Source organism: Sciurus carolinensis, chromosome 5 (assembly GCF_902686445.1).
Source record: "Sciurus carolinensis chromosome 5, mSciCar1.2, whole genome shotgun sequence".
NCBI lineage: Eukaryota > Metazoa > Chordata > Mammalia > Rodentia > Sciuridae > Sciurus > Sciurus carolinensis.
This window is the reverse complement of record NC_062217.1, coordinates 787,945-809,629: the sequence shown is the minus strand read 5'-3', so window position 1 is coordinate 809,629 and position 21,685 is coordinate 787,945. Positions and strand designations below refer to the sequence as shown.

Sequence of the window (21,685 nt, the reverse complement as noted above, 5' to 3'; positions counted from 1 at the left end):
TGCGGGTCACGTGGCGGCGGGCGCGGCGCGGCTCACGTGACAGGCGCTGCCGGCAGCGGGGTCTCTCGGAGCCGGCGCCGCAGCGGCCGGCGCTCTCCAGAGTTGGACGCCGCTCCGCCCGCCGGCCGCGCTCCCGCCCGCCGCGTCCGGCCGCCCCGCGTCATGGCGGCCCCCGGCGGCGCCCGGCGACCGCTGCTGCTGCTGCTGCTGCTGGGTGAGCGCGGGCGGGGGGCTGCGCTCGCGGCGGCCGTTGGGCGCGGCGCCATGGCGGCGGGCGGGCGGCGCGGAGGCCGCGGGCCAGCTTGCGGGCCGGGCCGCCCTGAGCCCCGCGGTCCGGCCTGCGCGGAAGGCCGGCGCGCTGCGGGCGGCCCCCAGGACGAGCCTCGCCGGCCGCCCGCAGCCTGGCTCGAGGCCGACGCGCCGAGGCCGCCGTGCTCTTGGCAGGGCGCGCGAGCCGCAGGGTGTGCCGCTCGGCCGCGCGGTTCAAACCCGCTCGGGGCGTCGGCGGCCCAGGGCGTGCTTAACGAGCGTGCGGGGTAAAGACCGGACCGCTGCCGGAAGGTGGCGTGGCGCCCTCCGCCCCTTGGTCAGGTCCGGACCCAGCGTCGCCCGTTGCCCAGGCTGGCCTCGGCTTCCCAGTAGTGGGACGACAGGCTTGCGGACAAAAAGGTCTTACGTTTTTTTAAAAACGCACAACTTCACCATAAAGCATCTTTCAAAAAAGATTCTGGTTTCTAAGTTCTTCTACACTAGTAACTAGAACTGGTAAAACTGCCTCTGTGTCTCTCCTTCTTAGAAAGCAAGGGGAAGCAAGAACCGAACCTTTAGATCTTGAACAGGTAATGTACAATGTCAAGGTGAACATAGATGATGGCTGAATGCCTTCCTGTTTCTGAATGACGTCTGCCACTTGGGAAGCTGGAAAGGTTATGTGCTAACCAGTGTTACCCTCAGTTGTGAAGTTTATCAGCTTTCCAGGTGGAATTAGGTTAGAAGCATCCCAGAGAGTACTGTCTCCCAGTACTTAAAAACTGGACATCCTTTGACTTGGCAACAAGCCACCTCTTTTGTGACTGTTTTGACAGGTCTTTCGCCTTTCCTGTACTTAAAGCCCAATCCAGGCTTGATAGTGTGTGGCACTTCCATGAGAATATGTCTGATTTTTATTACTGATGCTTATTGATTATGCAGAACAGCGAGTTTCGTTATAGCATAGTCATACAGGCATATAACTTAGTTTGACCAATTTTGTTCTCCAGTACCTCCTTTTACTTCCCCATTTCCTTTACCTTGATGGTCTCCCTTCTGCTTTCATGACACCCTTTTCTACATCCCCACCCCCTTCTGCCTTCCAGGAATGGGAGAAAACAGCATGCTTGTCTGTCTGTGCCTGGCTTGTTTTGTTTGGAAATGTTGGATTTTATGACATTGGTCATTGACCAATGTCAGGCACAGGTGGCTTTAAGAATACTCAGGGCTGGGGAGATAGCTCAGTCGGTTGAGTGCTTGCCTTGCAAGCACAAAGCCCTGGGTTCGATCCCCAGCACCGCCAAAAAAAAAAAAAGAATACTCCTAGGGCCGGGTCTGTAGCTCCGCGGCAGAGCGCTTGCCTAGCGCTAAAGTCATGCTGTCCAGTTTACAACAAAAAGTTTAAAAAGAAAAAAGGAATACTCATACTGTGCCCTGCCACTTAAGGTTGTGATGTGTGCCTGAGTGGAGCTTGGGTCTTTTTTTTTTTTTTTTTTTTTTTTTAATGTACAGGTGATTGTTGCTGGTTAAGAAGAAAAATACTAGGCTAGGCATGGTGAGGATTTTACACACCTGTGAGCCCAGCAGCTCAGGAAGCTGAGGCAGGAGGATTGCAAGTTCCAGGCCAGCCTCAGTAATTTAGTGAGGCCCTAAGCAGCTTAGTGAGACCCTGAGTCTAAATTAAACATAAAAAGGGCTGAGGATTTGGCTCAGTGGTTAAACTCCCTTGGCTTCAATCCCTGGTGCCAAAAAAGGAACAAACAAACCAAATTTGAAAGAAGAACAAACTAGGATTTGATTTCTTATGCAAATTAATTTTAAATTTATTGACTTCAGATAGCAGTCTCATTTCAAAAACAAATGTTTAATAATGTAAAGCATATTCCCTCACCACGCACTGGAAAGGCAGTGTGGTCAGCCGTGATACATGTCCTGAAGCCAGCTTGCAAGCCCTGTGCCACTCACTGTGTGATCTTGAGCAAGTCAGTCAGCTTCTGTGTCTTAGTCTCCACCTCTGTAAAATGCAGTCATAATAGTATCTAACTATTAGGGTTGTCATGGTAATCAAATTAATTGCAGAGAGCTTTCAGCAGTGCCTGTCACAAAGTAAGTGTATTACAAATCCTTGTTAAGCCAGGTGTAGTGGCATATGCCTGTAGTCCCAGCATTTGGAGAGACTGAGGCAGGAGTAAAGCTTAAATCCGAGCAGTGGTGTCTGCCTGGGAGTAGTGTTGTTAATGTATCTTTTTGATGCTTTGTCAGGGATTGAGAATTAAATGATGAATTAAGCAATGCTGAAATGAGTGACTGCCTCTACCTGTGCTCAGTTGCTTTGACTGCTGAGGTGCTCTTGCAACCTGATGTGTCAGCACCCTTATTTCCTCTTCACAAGTGCATGAACTGAGGGTGGGGTGGTTGCTCTGGGCCAAGGTCCCATAGCTAGTGTGTGGTGGAGGGGCCACTGAGGGCTGAAGCCTCTGACTTGAAGCACATGTGCTTCCCTCAGCCTGTACTGTCAGAGAAGGAATTTCTACAAATGTGAATATTTTGAAAGAGCAAACCAAAGTTGTTCCTTTAAGTGACCCCTGGAGAAATAAATTGTTGGGTTTCTGGGTGAGCAGAGCCAGTGGTCCTCAGCGGGCACTGAGCACCTTAGCAGCTGCTCTGACAGGCCCAACACTTGCCAGGTTACCTCAAGCAACTTAATTGACTTTAGAAGCCCCCAAGTCAATTGTTACAGTTAAGGACTTTTTAAAAGACTGTCTATCATCAATATACATCTTTTCCTAAAATCCTATATTCTAGTGCTCTTGTTGACATTTTTTTCTTGACCAGAATTGACTTCTAGGGCAGATAAATTTCTGGGCCTTTCCAGAATAAACATGGATGTTGAGTGCTCCTCAAACTTATTTTAGATTTGTGAGTGATACTTCTTTGTTTTCCTTTTAAAGCTTAGACCCTCACCATATTCACTAAATGAAAAAAGATGTGATTATGTGATTGACAGGTGACTTAGAGTGAAGTGTTTCCTAATGAAGTGCTTTGAGTCAGTAAAAAGGGTTTTTTTTCCTTTGTTTTCAATCACCAGTAGTGGTGATTGAAGCCAGGTCCTCATGCATGATAGGCAAGTTGCATCTTCAGCCCCAAAAGATTTTTTTTTAATGATTTAGGAAACTTGGGTAAAAGCACCTCTTGGTGAGTGCTGGTCTGTGTATGATCCCGACTAGGCATCCTGTTGTGTCAGACGACCCAGTGGTCCTCCCCCCGAGGACCTCTCCCACTATGCATATACTAATCAGTATTCCCTTCTTCCTTTGGCCTTGAAGCCCATCCTTCATGGAGTGGCGTGCTCTTCTGCCTGCCTTGCCTCTGGCCTTGCTGCCTCTGCTGCCACCCCTCACAGACAGGAGTGAGAATGTTTGTTTTTAGAAGCTTTACTGAATGGGAGATACATCGTTGAATCTTCTCTAGGTTTTTAAAGTGCAACATTGGTTAATTGGGAATGCTTTTAGTTTGATACTGCCCAAGCACACAGCAGGGTGTGGATCAGAAAGCAGAGTACACAGTAAGCTACACAGGCTTCCTTCTGTGGAAGGCATCTGATTCAGCCTCATATAGCAGCATTTCTTCATGAGTGTAGGTATTTGTCTTTCCTTTTCTAAGGAAAGTTACGTCGAATTTCTGGTATTTTCTTGGTTCTGAGCGTGAATACCAGTTTCTCGAAAGATTTTTATTTTGTTAAAGTCCAAAGGGTGAAATGAATTAGGTTCACAGGAATTCATTTAGTTTCCCCAAAAAAATAGAATTTTAAATGAAAAGTTGAGTGGCCTCTCTTTGAGGATGCTGTTCCCAAACTGTACTTGAGTCATGTATACGCTTAGAGTAACAGACCTAGCTGCAGGTGTGTAGATAAATTCTCATCAGATGGGCATACACACTTCGAACGTCACATCAGACCCCAGGTATACAAGTGTCATTGGGAAGGGTGTGCACAGGCTTGTAGCAGCAGAGACCAGTGACAGCGTATCATTTCTGTATTCACTACACCGTGGTGGCTGATAAGTATTTGGCTCTAGAACTAGCAAAAACAAACCGGACATGGTGGTGACTACCTGTAATCCCAGCAACTCAGGAGGCTGAGGCAGGAAGATCTCAAGTTTAAAGCCAGCCTCAGCAAAAGTGAGGTGCTAAGCATCTTGGTGAGACTCCGTCTCTAAATAAAATACAAAATAGGACTGGGGATGTGGTTCAGTTGTCAAGTGCCCCTGAGTTGAGTCCCTGGTACCCCCCAAAAAGAAAGAGAGAAAGAAAGGGAGAGAGAGAAAGAAAGAAAGAAAGACTTAGCAAAAACACCAATTTGGGGCAGTCTGTATATGAACTGTGTAATAAAACTAGTGATTTTTCAGAAGCACTGCTTTTGTACCATAGTGATGATTCCATTTGCTAGGCATCTTGTTCAGGGCAGGGCAGCATAAAGCAGCCAGAGAGGAAGTATTCAGCAAGGACCACTTTGGGCCAAAAAGACCCACGTAGCTTTCATCTGCCTTTTAACTTCCAGTATACTTGAGATGTCTTAGCCATGTGCAAGTTAAGTTCTACTCACTGCATTTGAGGACCTTCCTGAAATTGGGTAACAAGTTTAGAATGACTTCTCTTGCCACACCACTGGTCTGAGAGAAGCCACAACAGATAGGACTTGAAATACCAGTTTAGGTCTGCAGTGAAGGGAACTGGACACTCTCCCCAGAATCTCAGCAGAAGTTTATATGAGGTGTGTGTTGTGCTCTCAAGGCCCCCACATCTTCACAGATGCTCCTGAGGAGCAGGGAGCAACGTGTGCAGAAAGTTGACCTGGAAATGGACTGTAACCACCCAGTAAGTGTTCTGAAATAAAGTACTAGTGTCTAGGCGGACAGCACCAGGTGATCCAGCTTGCATCTCACACACCCTGGTCTAGTTCTTCAGTGGTTTAGGAGGCACAGTGGAATCTTGTAATAAAACGTGTTCCCATTGCAGGTGCAGAAAACTGAAACGCCCAGTTGTACTTTGAGAAAGATGCTTGATTCTGTCTTTCCTGGAATCCACAGGTGTTGTGCATGGTGCCTCGGCAGAGTTCGTGGTGAGAGACAGCAACGGGACAGCTTGTATAATGGCCAACTTCTCTGCTGCCTTTGGGACAAGCTATGAGACTGGGCATGGTTTTCAGGTAGGAGATGCTGGTGCTCAGGCTTCGTCTGAGTGTGTGAGAGCCTAAGTTCAAACTGAGTCTGTGTGAAGCAACCTCTGCTTGACATGGCCCTTCTTTGGTGGCCTGTGCTGCGGCCATAACAGATGCCTCACTGTATGAGCATGCGTGCCTGTCTGGTCATGATGTCCTTTTGTAGTCAGAGAGCAGTACTGCCGTGTGCTGACGAGCGCCTCGTCATGCTGCTCACCTGTTGGCAGGCTCACTCTTTCTAGTGCCCCTTGAACAGCTCCATAGATTTTTTTGATGTTGCATTTACTTTGGATAATTTATTACACTCCAAGACATGTATATAATTGTTGGCTTATAGCACTGTATTACTTTGATTAAATGTTTCTAGTTCTATTAAGACAACTTTGCGTCTCTGTGAGATGAGTGAGACCTTTGTGTTTCCTAGATTTCTAACAAGTAGGTAGGACGTATTTGTTGTGTTTCTTCCTCGGCTAGCCATTACTGAACCTTTCATGTATTCATTCTGTATAATATTCACCCTATAATTGCATCCCCGAGCTACATTTTATGTTCAGTTCTTGCCTGGCTCTCCATACTGCCCTGTCAGCCACACTCAGCTGTCCATTAGCTGAGGGCAGTGGTGGGCTGAATTGTCAGGAAGAAGCTAAAGTCTCCAGCACCCACTGTACTTTGTGCAGCTGCTTGACCCATTTTTTTTAAATTTTTTACTTGGCTCCATGTGTCTGTGTGTCTGTCAAATTGAAGAAAACTGGAAAGGATTTGTAACAGTGTGTCTCAGGTTGTATGTACTTGTCCAATCACTTTTTAATTTCAACTTCATTTTTTGGGATATGGTCTTGGTAGTTGGGTGTTTTAGAAATCAGTCTGTTAGCGTGGATTATGTACCATAAATGGGATCATTAAGAATGCTGTCTCTGCTTTATTTTGTTGCCTCTTGTAATTCTGTCAATTTCTAGAACCATATTTGCAAGCAGCCATACTATAGTTCATTTACTAGCCCAGTTCATTTTGATACACCTTAGGTGGTTTTCCAGTTTTGCTTATAAGAGTAAATTCAAACAATTCTCCAGTAAGTACTTTGTTTTAAAGAGGTATTTTTTAACCAACAAGTATTTCTATAGTAAAAAAAAAAAGTAGCGACAGTTTTTCAATTATAATGAATATGTAACTGGTTCTGATAGCCAGTAAGGACTAAGTTTCAGGGCACTTTAGTTTCAAAGGAACTTTAGTTTTGATTCTGTTATAAATAAATTAAAGTCATTTTAATAGGAGCAAAGTTTTAAACTATGAATAATGAAATCAGCTTTCTCTTAGATTTGATTTACTTTCCTATTAACTGACATGTGACTGACCTTTTTTTAAGTGTGTTTTGTTGTTTACGTTAAAAATGATGTGGTGGCTCACACCTGTAATCCCAGCAGCTTGGGAGGCTAAGGCAGGAGGATCACAAGTTCAAAGCCAGCCTCAACAAAAAGGCCCTAAGCAACTCAGCGAGACTCTGTCCCTAAATAAAATACAAAATAGGGCTGGGGATGTGGCTAAGTGATCCAGGGTCCCCAAGTTCAATCCCTGGTACCCCCCCCCCCAAAAAAAAATATCTTATAGAACTGTGAGGTAACTCGAGCCTATAAAAATGTATTGCATATTTCAAATAACTAGAAGATAAGAGTCTGAAGGACTCCAGCACTTAGAAAAGCGTGTGTCTAAGATAGAACTGCGGTGTAAGCCTACATCAGACTTAAGAGAGCTCTGTTTTTGATATTTCAGTCACTTTAATAACATGCGTTCTCACTGGGCTCTGTTGCAATTGTGTTGTTCTAGAACGTGAGCTTTGAATTACCACCCTCTGCAGAAGTACTGAAGAACAACAGCTCTTGTGGGGGAGTAAATGCTTCCAGCCCTAGCCTCGTGATTGCTTTCGGAGGAGGACATTCGCTGGCACTCACTTTCACGAGAAATGCAACACGTTATCGGGTCCAGCTCATGCGTTTTATTTACAACATGTCAGACACATCAACTTTCCCCAACGCAAGTTCCAAGGGTAGGGACCAGGGTTGACTGCTTGAAGAGAGAGTTGCTTGGGAAGATGCTCAGAAATCACTTTTAGGGCTGGGGAGATAGCTCAGCTGGTAGAGTGCTTGCCTCGCAAGCACTAAGGCCCTGAGTTCGATCCCCAGTACCACAAAAAAAAAAAAAAAAAAAATCACTTTTAATAGAGTACCATGAGTAGTTCAAAATTGTGGGGGGTTTGTTGATTCTGATTATTGGTGTTTTAATTTTTAATTTTGCTTTTGATAACAGAGGTCAAGACTGTTTCGTCTGTCACTGACATCAAGGCAGACATAGACACGAAGTACAGATGTGTCAGCACCACCGAGGTCCACATGAGCAACGTGACCGTCAGCCTCCGTGATGTCACCATCCAGGCCTACCTGTCAAACAACAACTTCAGCAAGGGAGGTAAGACACTGACCCTTGTCTTCTGGTGCCGGTCGTTGGGCTGCAATGGCTGTGGGTGGCTCACTTCTCTGCGTCAGGTGCCTGGCACACCACAGGAAGGGGGTCTTCATGCATCCAGGAACGCCTCTGTGCAGAGCTGTGCAGCAGGACTTTTCCCTTTGAGAAGGTGACCTCTGTAGATGAGGGTGGACACCTCTTGATTAACAAGGGTAGAAGGGTGAAGTAAAATAAGCCAGGCATGGAAGGACTAGTGTCATGTGATCTCACATGTCCAGTCTAGATCTCACACATGTGGAGAGTAGGCTGGTAGTGGCCAGGGGCTAAGATGGGGACGTTGATCTGCAAATAGTGTGGTTCAGTTAGGATCAATAGAGCCCAGAGATCGTTATGCCATGTGGTGATGGCGGTGAGCAGCGATGCACTGTGTTCTTGAACATTGCTAAGAGAGTGGTCCTTAAGTGTTTCTGCACAAGGAGGGCAAGTGAGGCACAGTAGTGCACACCTGCGATCCAAGCCGCTTGGGAGGCTGAGGCAGGGCGATGGCAAGTTCAGGCCTGGGTGACGTGGAGACTGTCTTCAAAAGTGAAAGGGGCTGGAGGTGTAGTCAGTGGCAGAGCACCTGGGCTTGCTCCCCAGCTCTGCAGGAAGTAAGAGGGAAGGGAGGGAAAGGAGGGCAGCAGAAGAGCAAAGCCGCTGGACCCTCCCTGTGTCGCCATCCCTCGTGCCCAGGCTAGAGGGATAGGAGCCGCAAGTGCTCTTGGTTTCACTTGGGAGGACAAGGGTGGTGCAGCAGGATCAGCATTTCCTTCCTGAGTCTGTGTGTCTGGCCTGCACCTGTGGACTCAGCCGCTGGTGGGTCAAACCATTCTTCCTGTCTTTGAAAGATGTTGTTGGGATTGAAAAAGAGATTTATGCAAAGTGCTTATCATTGTCTGACAAAGAGTAACAAATACATTTTACTCTCTCCTTTTTCATCTATTTTTTCTTCTAAATCATTTTACTGTTACTTAAGAAAACCCTCCCCAAATCTTACCAGCCAGGTCAGAAGCCACTCACACTTGAGAAGTAGAGGATATGTGACTGGCCTGAGAAGGGCTCACTGGGTCCCCTCAGGTGTGTGAAGAGAACTGCCTTGACCTTGGTTTGCCATCGTCCCCAGGAGTCTTCTTGAAGGCTCCAAAGCCCCTCGGGGGAGTGGCGAACAGGATACTCTTTCTGCAGTGCTCGCTACAGCCTCTTTTCCCGTTCAGGGTATGTGCTTCCAGCAGGTCCCATCCTGCTAAGGTTTAAAAAAAAAGATGATAATAAAATTCAGCGCCTGGCCAGGCACCATGGCACATGCCAGTAATCCTAGTGACTGGGGAGGCTGAGGCAAGCAGATTGCAGGTAGCCTGGACTACTTAGCACAACCCTATCTCGGAATTTATTTAAAGGAGACGAGCGTGCTAGGATGTAGCTCAGTGGGACAGTGCTTTACTAGCATGCTTGAGGCCTTGGATTCAACCTCCAGTACCCCACACAGAAGACGTTTGCTCTGTCAGCAGAGCTTCATTGGGCAGAGCCACTCTTACTTGTGCAGTATTTTCTGTTGCTGCTTTTGCATTAATAATGGCAGTCCAGTTATCAGGACCAAGAACCAGAGCCTGCAAAGTCTAAAATATTTACTGCCCATCACTTTACAGAAAGGGCTTGGTGGCCTTTGCAGTGGCAAGAGCATTAGTGGCAGAGACAGGCCTAAAAGAAGCCTTGCCCCCAAAAGCCAGGTGTAATTTGGAGGAACAGGGCTACACAGGGAGATTCTGAAGGAACCCAACTCAAGTCAGGTTTTTGGACAAACCTCACCACAGTGATGGTTAGCAGCTCACCCAGTGACACAGAAGCAGAACTGAGCCTGTCCGTGCTTGGTAGGGTGGGGAGGGCACAGCTGGCATGTGGGCTCCGGTGAGGACAGCCTGACTGGCAGCCTCTCCAGTCCCTGCCCAGGCAGCTTGCAGTGACCTCGCAGGGTGGCAGGTGTTGAGAGCAGGGAGTGTCAGCCAGGAGTCCCTTGCCGTGTGGGCCCTCAGAGTTTGCCCAGATCTGGAAAGCAGGAAGGACCTGGGACATCAGAGTCGGGCTTGCTGACCTCCTCCAGGGTCTGCTGCTGGCTTGGCCTGAATGTGGTGGTCACAGAATGTGGCTTGCCACGTAGCTCTACATTCTGGGCACCTGTCACCTGGTGACCTGCTTTCTTCTTCCCCACCCAGAGAGGGCCTGGAGGGAAGGGCCGTGCAGTGGTGGTCAACAAGGACCAACCCTGAGACCTTGGCTGCTCTCTCTGGACTGAACGTGGACACACAGCAGAGATAGACTTGGTGTGTTTTTTGAGAGATTTTGTTTTTTGTAACAGTTGTAGGTTCACAGCTGTATACCCACTGCTCCACCAGCATCCCTCACTGTCCAGATCCACACCCTAGTTAAGTGGAGAGCACATGCTTGTGGAAAGGGTCCGAGAAGCAAACCTCCTGATGCCTGAGGCAGCCCCATGTCCCTCCCTGGGCAGCCAGTGCTGTAGCTTGGCCATGTGCTTGTGTTGGATGTTGACTGCCCCAGAGGCTGGGCTTTGAAACTGATGAGTCATTATGTGAACCTCGTTGTGGGTGGCTGTCCCTGACTGTCCATCAAATTGTCCATCAGAGCTTGGTCACTTGGCACGCCCTCCCTTCAGAGAAGGGGCTAAGAGCATCCATCCATACCTGCCATTTCATCATGATGTCTTGATTTTATTAAATCTGCAGATACCTGTGTAGAGGGAAATCTTGCTTCTTTTTCAAAGATCTTAGAGCCTTTTTTAGTGAGTTCTAGTGGGTGATAGGGGAGTTAAAAATCATCCTAAAACTTCCTGAACGTTCTGCAGAAACTGGGGTGTCCTGACAGTCCAGGTCTGCCCTCTTTTTGCCAGCCACAAGGGTGAGGGGTGGAGGAGGTCCTCTTCATTAGGAGGAAGGAGCCCCTGGGCTTTTGGAAGCCATCTCAGTGTGGAGTCACAGCCTTCAGTAAGTCCTCATCAGTCAGTCCAGGCCCTTCTCACTGCAAAAGGATAAGTAGGCACAAACAGCTGGGGGTGGAGTGGGGCCCAGGGAGCCACTTGCCTGGCACGCAGGTTCAGTCCTCACCACTTACTGTCTAGGGTGGGGTCTCGGCTGTGGGCAGCAAGGACTTGCTGAAGGCCAGCACTCTGGGGCACAGGCACAGAGAATGTGTTGACATTTGAAATGGCCGACTACATGACAAGGCTGCTTACGTATACTTGAGGTCTGTTAGAATTGGGTCATTTCATTTTCTTTTTGTCCCTTTGGTTATGACTTATTTTTTGTTGTCTCTTAACTAATCAAGAGCTGCGTCAGGGAAAGGTCCCAGATCAATTCCGTGGAGTCTTTTTTGTATCTCCAGCTTGCTCTAAACGGATTCTTAATGCATGCTTATTGAATTCGTTTCTGTTAATACTGATTTTTTTTGGTCAGAAAACGGTTCCTTGGTCTCTTGCCCACCTAGCTTTTATTTGACAAGCTACTGATGGAGAAGAGGGAGGCTTCTGTGGCCTGTGTGTCAGTGGTGCAGCAGTGGCCTTGACCAGCCATCCTCGTCATCTTGCCTTTGAACATAACATCCTATCAAGGGAGACTTGATGAAAGAGAAGAAAGTACAAGCCAGGTTGTGCGGACCTCCTGTCAGCCCGATGACGAGGAGAGCTGCTGAGCACTTGCGAGCCAGGCACATGATGCTGGCGCTGGCCTGGCTGTGTGGAGAAAACCGGGCTGTGACCAGTTCACCTGGGACTGGGACGCCGCCATCTTTGTGTCTTTTCGAGCTGCTTGTGTAGGTACTTGTCGTGAGTCAGAGGCTTCCATGACTTTGCAGCCTGGGTCACCATAAGGCTCGCTTGACCCGGTTGGCCAGTGTTTCTGTTTGATTCCGCAGGAACCAGGGCCTCCCTCCAGGCTGGGCCAAGCCAAGGGCAGTGGTGCTGACAGGTCCTGCCACCTGAGATGGCGCCTGATGCAGCGGGCAGGCTGTTGGAGCACCTGCTGCTGTTGGGAGGTGGTGGAAGGACACTCATGGCCGCCCTGCACCCATGCTCTGAGGGGCCAGGACGTCTCCCTGTGTGCATCTCGGTGCAGTTCATGTGCAGTTGCCTTCCAGGTCACGAGCCCTCTGCAGAGGGCCTCTGGTACTGGTGCATGTTTAGGGAGTATGGCTTTCACGTGCATCATCCTCAGGGAAGGAAGAGGGCCCTTGCCACCCAGACTTCTAGAGTTCTGAGTAAGTATGGTGCAGTGCCACCCTGCAGCTTCACCCAGGAGTGGGCCAGTGGGCTTGGTCAGCACTCCCTAGATAGGCACTCGTCCATTGGGCTTTGGCCATGGCATCTGCACTGCCATGTCACCAGGGTTAAGTGACTCTGCAAAGCTCTGTGCAACTTCTCTGGGCCCAAGCTGGGCCACCTCTGTTGTTCTGCTCTGTTCAGAAGTGGGTTCTTTACATGGGGAAGACGATGCTGGTGAGTGAGCCTTTCTGGAAGCATGTCAATTGTCACTTGGGATGTATTGTAGGTGAAGGTCCCTGTCCCCTGCTGCAAGTGCACATGGGGTGGGATAGGAGCTGGTAACTGGAAAGGAGTGGGAACGAAAGCTCGGTCCTAGCTCCTGGTGGCGAATGATTCACAGAGCTCCGTGGTACATTCCCCTGGGCTCACCCACGCTGGATATTTGGGGCCACATTTCCATGACTCAGCTCAGGAGAAAATGTGGACGGGATCAGATTGGATGGAAAATGTGTGAGCGTTCTAGACTCTTGATTATCCTCCAAAACTAGGCGGTGAGGAAGTGCTCTTGGAGAGCATCAGTCACAGAAGGCAGACCTCCATCCTTCCATTTCTGAGCAGTGAGCAGCTCTCCTGCCTGGGGTTCAGTCTAACTTAGTGCTAGATATAGATTTTTGCTGTGAAACCTCTTGGCAGATCACATTCTGAGGGACAGAATCATGCTCAGATTCGTTAGTGTGCCCCCTCCCTGCAGGCCCTCCTGTGCCCACTGTCCTGTGGGCACACCCGTATCCCTCACGTCCTAGATTGCTCTCTCCTATCTGTCTCTGGGCCTCCCCCCACTACCTTCTCCCTAAATGAGGATACTTGTCCCTGCCCTTACGGCCCTGAGATAGCTGGCTGGCCCCATTCACCTTGGGTTCCTATTTGGGGTCCTCAGGGAATGTCCCACCTGGTAGACAGTGGTCAGTGTCTATGCTTATGCTGTCCCACCTGCTGAGTCTGGGAGGTGAGGACCTCTGCCGTCCTCTCTGTTGGCTCTAACACGGTGCCTGGAAGGAGACCACTTGGAACGATGGAATAACCACCAGTAACAGTTGTGGGCACGTGTCTATAAAGAGGGCCTGCACGCCTGTTCTCTGGTGTCAGGCCACAGAGGGGCACAGCGACCCCCCACCCAGGCTGAACCGAGGCAGCAGTGAATGAGGGCATTCTGGCATACCCACGAGTCTGCTGCCCTGAGCCACGTGTGACATGCCTCCATCCTGTGCTTGAGAGAGCGTGGCCTCATGCTGTCCTCTGGGGGGACGTCACGGCTGAGCAGACTGGGTGTCTGTAGTGCCTCCTCAGTGCTGGCTTTGGTCTCAGGCAAACTAGCAGTCCTTACAAGAAAGCTGCCCTTTGACCTTCACATACCCTCCATCCTGCAGAGTCGCGCTGCCAGCAGGACCAGCCTCAGCCTTCCCCAGCCACGCTGCCACCTGCTCCACCCAGCCCCTCACCCAGCCCCTCACCCAGCCCCGTGCCCACCGAGAGCCCCTTTGTGTCCAAGTACAATGTGAGCGGCGACAACGGGACCTGCCTGCTGGCCAGCATGGGGCTACAGCTGAACATCACCTACACACGGAGAGACAACAAGGTAGGCCAGTCCCAGGGCCTCCGTTCACTGGAGACTCCCAGTCAGGGCTCCCTGCAGAGCCCCACGTCCTCCATGCTGGGGCTGCGGCAGGTGTGCTGTCAGCCCAGAGTGCTCGTTGGCCCCTCACAGAGGAAGTGTCAGTCCCTGCCTGTCCCTTGAGCTTCTGTTACTCACTTAGAGGTCATTTTTATACTTTACTTAAGAAATTCTGTTCTTCCCCAATAACAAGCGTCAGTGGGCTGGGAGAACGGGTGCCGACTTGAGTTTTAAAGTGTGGCTGAGCTGGGTGTGGTGCAGGCACCTGTTGTCTGCACTGCCTGGGATGCCGAGACAGGGATGGCTTGAACCCAAGAGTTAAAAGGCCACCTGAGCACGTGAGACCACGTCTCAAAACCCAGGTTGGAATCTTTAAGAAAGAAGTGTGTGCTGTTGGGGCAGGCTGTCAGGCCCAGGCCACCCAGCATTCTGACGGCGTGTTGGAAAGCAGAGGCAGTGCTGTGGGACCCGGTGTCTTCTCGGTGCTCCTGGGCTTGGCTGATGAGCGTGTGGTCCCACAGTTGCCTGGCCCCAGGTCTGAGCTGGTGACCTGTTTGCTTTTCTTTCAGACTGTGACTAGTGTTCTCAACATCAACCCAAATGAGACCACAGCCAGCGGGAACTGCAGTGCCTTCCTGGTGACCCTGGAGCTGCAGAGCAAGAGGGGCATGGTCCTGGTCTTGCGATTTGGGATGGTGAGGCTACTCGCTGGGGTCTTTCTCCTGCCAGCTTTCTCCTGCCCTTGCAGCAGTGTCAGGCACTCTTCTTGCCTGCTGGGGTGCCCGGGTTATTGCAGGCTGCTGTGTGTGAGCTGAGTCTATGGTTCAGAGTCCAGCAGTTACGGCTCTGCCTCCAGAAGCACAGACTCTGCTGCCCTGAGTTCCCCTCCTACTTTCTCATCACTGCACACCATGGTTCATTTATTCTGCAGACATTTCAGAAAGTTCTGTGTAGGGCTGACAGCCAGGGTGCCTGCAGAGAAGAAAGGGGACATGGAACAGCCACAGCCCTCAGGGCACAGGTTGCTGACGGGGGCCCTGTGCTGCTACCTGCTTCCTGTGATGGTGTTTCCATGTCCTGTGCCCTCTGCCTGGGAAGAACCATGGTATGCAGAGTCAGACAGTAAAATAGGAAGAACGTAAGAGCCACTCATAGGTATTCTCAGTTTAATGCTATGTAAATGAATTGATTTAACAGTTGGGTCTCTTAAATTTTAACTTTACCCTTTCAAAAAAAGTTCAGTTTTTTACAAGATGGCTCTTGCAATCCCAATTTTAGCAGAGAATCTGAATCCCTGAAAAGGTCTGGAAAGAACCATAAAAGTTGTGCTCCCTAGAGTCATGGTGCTTTTAAGATAATAGGATGCACAGCTTTGTCCTGAAGCAAGGAATGCAGAATGTCTGGTGGATGACCAGGCACCAGTGGGTTAACAGCTTGTGCAGATCTCCTGGGTGACTGCGCCCTCTTTCGCCTCTCAGAATGCAAGCTCTAGCCGGTTTTTCCTACAAGGGATCCAGCTGAATGCAACTTTTCCTGACGCCAAAGGTAAGACCCCACAATTCTCCAGGCCCTAGCCACAGTGGCCCGGGGACTGACTCTTGACTGCTTTGCAGAGCCCACCTTTGGAGCCACCAACACCTCACTGAGAGCCCTGCAGGCCACCATTGGGCACTCCTACAGGTGTAACACTGAGGAGCACATCCGCGTCACCCAGGCCTTCTCCCTCAACGTTTTCAGCGTGTGGGTCCAGGCCTTCAAGGTGGAAGGTGACCGGTTTGGGTCTGGTAAGTGGGTCTGGGGTGGCACTTGTGGTGGGGGGGTGGCAGCAGCACATCAGACCTCGCCCAGTTGTGCCGCCGGGCACTGGGGACTGTGGCTTCCTTTTCCCTTTCAAAGAACTCTCTTCCCATGGAGAGATTCTGGAGAAAACCCTTTCCCCTTGCTTTACAAGGACCCAAACTGCCTGACGGGTGAGGCACAGGACTCCCTTGACAGAGGCACTATTTCAGAAATGGAGGTGGTGCTATGGATGCTGAGTGCAAGGGGTCCTGGGCTGAGTTCAGCACGGGCAGCCAGTCACATCTCGCTGGTTGGCACATCCTCTAATCTGGGGTGAGGCACTCCTGTAAATCCCCAGCAGGGTGGAGAGCGCCCATCCCCGTAGTGACTTGCCCAGTGACACTTGTCTGGAATGGAGGCCTTTCACCTGAGTGGCTCTTTCCCCGCTGGCTGGGGAGGACCGGCAGGTAGGGGACGGGCCCTGTGGTGAGTGGTGCGTGCCTGCCTGTCTTGCAGTGGAAGAGTGTCTGCTCGATGGGAACAACATGCTGATCCCCATCGCCGTGGGGGGTGCCCTGGCGGGGCTTGTCCTCATCGTCCTCATCGCCTACCTCATCGGCAGGAAGAGGAGTCATGCTGGCTACCAGACAATTTAGCAGGCTGGCAGGTGTGCCGCAGACAGCAGAGGCAGGGGTCTGTTTTCATGTCCCCGAGCTTAGATTGGTGTGGAGGGGGGCATACTCTCTGGCAAACCGTTTTCAAATTGCTTTATCAAATGTGAAGTTCATCCTGCAACATTTACTATGCACAAAAGAGTAACTATTGAAATGACGGTGTTAATTCTGCTAACTGGGTTAAATATCTTGCTAACTGGTTCAACGTTAATATTCACCAAAGTAGAGCTCTAAGGAGGCAGTTGTGCTTTGCTGACGTGGCGCAGCTCCACTTTGATTCGACTGTTAAGATTTGGTGTTGGTTTCTCCATTCTTTGCTCAGATTTAAGCCTTACAAAGGGAAGTCTCTGGTCTGAACACTTGAGCCTGGTGCAGGTGGCTGACGTTAGACTGGCATGCTTAGGAAATTAAAAACAGCAGCGCCAGGAAGGCGCTACCGTGGAGGTGCCGAGGGTGAACATCTGGATGCTCAGGTCAAGCTTTTTCAGGAAGGCTGGCCCACATGCTGAGGTGGTGCCCAGGCTTGGTGTGACCCTCAGTGTTCCCATGCTTTGCCGCCCAAGAGCTGGCACTTTTCTAAGTATAGAAAGGGTGTTATTTTTATTTACTTTTTGTAAAGTGATTTTCCGTCTTCTGTCGGCATTCAGGGTGACTCTGTTTCTGCACTGCGTACAATAATAGACTCACCACTGACGTCTGCGCTGCGGCTTGGGTGGGTTGCACACTGAGGGTCGGCTCACATGCGACACGCTGCCTGTAATGATGCTAATAAAAAGTCTCTTTCTTCGTCTGTCTGCACTCGTCTCTTGCCAGGCGCCATGTGTGCCACAGTGGAGTGCTGCTGGGGTCTGCAGATAGGAGGTGTGGGCAGCGGCCAGAGCAGGGCCTGCTTCCTCCACCTTGGTGTAGGAGAGCCGTAAGGATAGTCAGCCTCCCCCCGGGCAGTAACCTGAGCACACTGGGTCATGAGTGACCGCAGTGGCCAGGCTGTCAGAACCACAGATGCTCGAGTGGGCTGTGGGGAGAAGAGGCCGTGCTGGCCCCCGCCTGCAGCGCAGGCTGTGCTGTGCTCGTGCAGCTTGGTGTCTGCCCCTCCACTTTGTGGGGTGCTGTTCTCACCAACTTCCTGTTTGCTTATGAGAGGCATAGAAGGCCAACAGATACATCAGAGCTGCTGCACTCGGAAAGGCAGGCTTGAGACTGGAGAAGCGCGTGGCTCTGAAGAGGCTGCCTCCCCATCCTCAGTGCTCAGGGCTGGCACCTCCTCTGGTCTCCATGAGGTGCAGTGGGATACACTACCGGCTGGAACCAGGAGCGTAGGGCACAAGCTGGCCTTCCGTCTTCTGAAGCAGAACCCTGTGCACTGAGGCTCTGGGAACCTTGGGCATTGGCTCTAAAGACAGCCTGCCAGGCACCCCAAGCTCCTCCTCCAGCAGTGCTGCTCCGTCTAGTGGACCTGGGGGCACTGAGGTAGCCCACCCTGTGAGGAGCCCCTCGCAGAGCAGCCTGAGAGCCTGGAAGGGGCCAGACTGGCGCAGGACCTACTGGAGGAGACGGGTCAGAGTGACCCTGCTGAGCGGGCGCCAGTTCCGGACCGCGCAGGTGCCTAGCCTGTCACCCCCACCGTCTCTCCCCTTCCCCACCTGGGTGCCGCTGTGGAGATCTCTGCTTGTCAGCTGGGATGGCTAGAGGGGTCCAGCCTCCCTGTGTAGCAGTGGCTCTAAGAGCCCGCCGTATGAGGCCCGTGTGCTGCCTGCAGACCCCACACGGCAAGGACCGCACAGGGTTGCCATCCTGACACACAGAGGGCTCAGGTGTGACCCGGTCAGCTCACAGGCTGACGCACTTTATTAAATACAAACGCCATCTCAGAGTTCATGTACTCCGGTGTCAGGGAAGTCAAAAATAACTTTTCTTTAGAAACCTGATTCCATAGCTAATAACCAAAAGGGTATAGAGTGACAGGATTTAAAATCTCTAAAAACCCACCACTACAGCGTAGTGATACTAGGTATTTACAGCACTGACGAAAGCAGTAGGAATGGTCATGGGCCAGTGGGCAGTGAAGGGCAGGGAGGAGGGAGAGGCTCAGCCCTGTGCCAGCAGTGCGGCCCGGCAGCTCTCCCGCAGCCTGGTGATGGTGGCCATGGACAGGCTCCCTGGCTCCGAGAACACTTTCTGGAAGAGAAACCATTTAAAGACAGGTCAGCCCGATAATACATTCCACCTTGTTCGGAACAGCAAGAGGACGAAGCCACTGGCCGGTGCTCACCAAGTACACCTTATGGTGTGGAGCCACCAGCCTTCCCTGCAGGGCCAGTTCAGAGGAGCCGGGCCGGTGGGCTCTGTATCCACAATGACCACAGCGTCCACCCCCCCTTGCCCAGGCAGCCACACACTCAGCCAGCCTGAGTGTCACATGCTGCAGGGCTGGGCTGTCAGTTCACCCAGAAGCCAGGCGGACCTGCATGCAGCACTGGCTCTCTTGGGCCATGCGTACCCCTCTGATCCCTGTGCTTGGCAAGGGTCACTGCCCACCGCAAAGACAAGAGGACTCAGGCTTTGAGAGGGAGGTGGGAGCCAGTGACCAATGGCATGCACACGGCACGAGTCCAGACTGCGACTCCTGGGGGGACGTTTGTCACTACCGGCTTCACAGACTCAAGCAGGAACACAGAAACCTGCAGCGACCCTGAGAACAGCCAAGCCCACCAGCCCCTTGCCGTCCCCATGTGCCCTGCCTCACCCTTGGGCGGCATGGAAGCCCTGTGAACGTCTTTGTCCTGGGGCGCTTGGGGCTCTGACTCCAGTGGGGCGTCCCAAGCAGGGGCAGAGCTCTGCAGGCTGCAGTGTCGCAGCTTCGCCAGGTCTTCTGGCCCGGTCTGCCCCGCGCATCCTTGACCCCCACCGCTACCCAGAAACTTCTCCCAGTGGGCTTCTCTAACTTGGCATCAAGATCCAAACGATCCCGAGGTCGCCTGACGCTGCCTCACGCAAACCACACACGGCCAGGCCTGTTTTCACCAATGCTGCTCCTGAGTCTTCATGGGAAGAACGTTTGGACCCTTAATCCCATAGAACCCACCATGAGGAAGTAACTGGTCATGTAAAAAAATCAGTTATTCACAAAAGATCAGAATCAAATTCTGTTTTCCAAAGTTCCAAAAGCCCTGGAATGACAAAGGCTTTCCCACAATGTGGATTCTAAGACCCTTGTGACTTTCTGCACAGGAGGGGCCGCTGGCAGCTACCTAGGAAAACCATCCTGGGGACACTGACGGGCGAGGCTCCTGGAGCCCGCTTGCCTGCTGTCGACCTGGAGGGAGGCTGTGGGGCCACGTACCCAGCAACTGCCCAGAGTGCTGCTGGGCCACGCTCGTCTCCCTTGGTCCACTTCCCAATTCAAACCTGTGGCTGAGGACGACAGGGCCTTGCCCACCTGGGAAGCCGGGGCCACCTGCTGTCTGCTACAGCTGTACTGCAAAAAGGGTGAAGCACCAATTCCAGGAAGGTAAGGCCCAACCCAAGACACCTATGCTGCCGCTTGGCCTTGGTGCTGAGGGAAGACTGACGGGCAGCCCCAGGGCCAACTCCTGGGGTCCCTCCGGAGATGGCCACAGGTTTCTGGCCCTTTACTGGGGGGAGGCAACTGGCACTTCATTTGGCCAGAGAAAGCCAAAACAAATCCAGTGCATGTGGGCACACTTAGCAAGGCCTCTGAGAATGCACTCCTGACTCCAGTCCCCTAAATGGTCCTTTCTGCCAGCCCAAGGCTGTGGGACACCCCAGGACATGTGCTCCCAGGTGTTCTGTCAGCCCAGGGACTGGGCGTCTGCTGCTGCTGAGACCTCCAGCTCGGAGGTCATGGAGTCTGGTCTCTCTGCAAGTCTCTGCTCCTGACTCAGGCTAAGCCTATGGACTGCACTGCCACTGCCCCAGGGCCAGTGCTCAGTGCCCCAGAGAGAGGCCACGGTGTCATGCCTGCTAACGTTCCACTTGGAACATCTCCTGGAGGAGCCCTGAGCAGGGGCCAGCACTGCCCCTCCAAGGGCACTAGTTCCTAGTGACCAGAGCCAGTGGAGCGGACCCTAGGCTAGGGGTTCACATGAGATGCTGCCCACAGCACAGAGGGTGTGCCCAGCAGAACCACTCGCACGCCACAGGCCACACGCAGAGCACAGCACGTGATGCCGAGAACCCCGCAGCACGGGAGGTGCAGCTCTGCCAGAGCCTGCTGGGAGCAGGAGCCCACCTGCTGCAGGCTGTGCCCCAAGGCAAAGGGCCACTCTCCTGCGCTCGGGCCACGCTCACTGGTACCACCCACCACAAGGCAGAAGAAGAGCCAGTCAAGACTCCGGCAGGAGTGCCACCTGCTCACTGCTCTGCAGTTTGCGGGGCTCCTGAAGCCATGTCCCCAGCTCTCCTGGCACCTAGCCGAGGCTGTGTGGGGTGAACCCCAAGGTGCGTCCCCCACTTCCTTTGAATCTGTATTTCAAGTAAGATGTTAAAACGTGCAACAGGCCCCTTGAGCTCTGCTCACGGCCTTGCCCAGCCCTGCAACTGCCCCAGAAGGCCTGTCGGTGCAGATCCCACATGAGTCTGTCTGCACAGTCAGGCTCAGGACTCAGCAGGGAGCCACAGACAGGGACAGCCCATCAGGCCAAGGTGAGGTCAGAGCATGAAGGCTGAGAAGAGATGGCCTGCTACAGGCAGAATGATCAGGAGAGCCCTGAACAGGCTTGGACGAGTCAGCGCACGGCAGCGGCCAGCCTGGCTGACATGGTACCAGCCTCCCAGACCCCAGGAAACCAGAGCACAGGCAGGCAGGCCTGTGTTCTTGTGCCCACCCTTCTGACCTGGCCCTCTAGGTGGTCAGAGGTAGCCTCAGACAAGGATGGGTAAGGGGAATTGTGCCGGCACCCTGGCAGGCCACAGGAGAGGAGAGCTGGCTACAGCTGGAAGATGGTGGAGCCCTCCTGGAGAGAGGGGTCCAGCAGAAGCCCAGGTCCAGCACACAGGCAGGCTGCAGGCAGGGAGGGCCTGTGGAGCCCCCGAAGGTTGAGCCTCTGCAAAACTCGCCTGCATGAACGTGTGGCACTCGGTCACAAAGGTCCCCTTGGTGATCTGCTTGAACCTATCACAGATGTCTGGGACGCTGGTGGCTTCCAGGATGAACCTCTGGTGCTGCTTGATCAAAGTCAGGGCCACCCGGAAGAGGATCTTGGAGCCTTCGTTGAACAAGCAGTCCCAGATGCGTAGCACTGTCTGTGGAGACACAGACCCACGTCACTCCGGCAGCGGCCCAGGCACTCCTGGGCCCATGGAGG

At 52.1% G+C, this 21,685-nt stretch overlaps 2 protein-coding genes across 5 annotated transcripts in view; one reads left to right on the top strand and one right to left on the bottom strand.

Annotated features, from left to right (window-relative positions):
* Positions 1 to 23: 23 nt before the first annotated feature.
* Positions 24 to 17,148, top strand: Lamp1 (lysosomal associated membrane protein 1). Its single transcript, XM_047553555.1, has 9 exons — positions 24 to 214; positions 5,337 to 5,455; positions 7,289 to 7,508; positions 7,769 to 7,927; positions 13,661 to 13,869; positions 14,475 to 14,600; positions 15,384 to 15,450; positions 15,519 to 15,689; positions 16,201 to 17,148. The coding sequence occupies exons 1-9, from the start codon at positions 163 to 165 to the stop codon at positions 16,338 to 16,340; spliced, it is 1,263 nt and encodes a 420-aa protein (XP_047409511.1). The 5' UTR covers positions 24 to 162; the 3' UTR covers positions 16,341 to 17,148.
* Grtp1 (growth hormone regulated TBC protein 1) overlaps positions 14,160 to 21,685 on the bottom strand; it is a 28,001-nt gene continuing 20,475 nt past the window's right edge. Inside the window, exons 7-8 of one of the 4 annotated variants that reach the window (XM_047553560.1) lie at positions 21,438 to 21,623; positions 14,203 to 18,536 (exon numbers count right to left, since the gene is read on the bottom strand). In XM_047553560.1, the coding sequence (XP_047409516.1) occupies positions 18,447 to 18,536; positions 21,438 to 21,623 (276 nt within the window). In that variant the 3' untranslated portion in view covers positions 14,203 to 18,446. Of the gene's footprint in view, positions 21,624 to 21,685 lie in introns of all 4 variants that reach the window. The other 3 variants (XM_047553561.1, XM_047553559.1, XM_047553563.1) reach the window with 3 other exon arrangements.

What these genes read in the sequence shown, in the direction of transcription:
- Lamp1 (XM_047553555.1), top strand. Translation starts at nt 163, where the DNA reads ATGGCGGCCCCCGGCGGCGCCCGGCGACCGCTGCTGCTGCTGCTGCTG. An exon ending in GCTGCTGCTGCTGCTGCTGG is followed by an intron (nt 215 to 5,336) that starts GTGAGCGCGGGC and finishes TGGAATCCACAG; the next exon opens with GTGTTGTGCATGGTGCCTCG. An exon ending in ACACACGGAGAGACAACAAG is followed by an intron (nt 13,870 to 14,474) that starts GTAGGCCAGTCC and finishes CTTTTCTTTCAG; the next exon opens with ACTGTGACTAGTGTTCTCAA.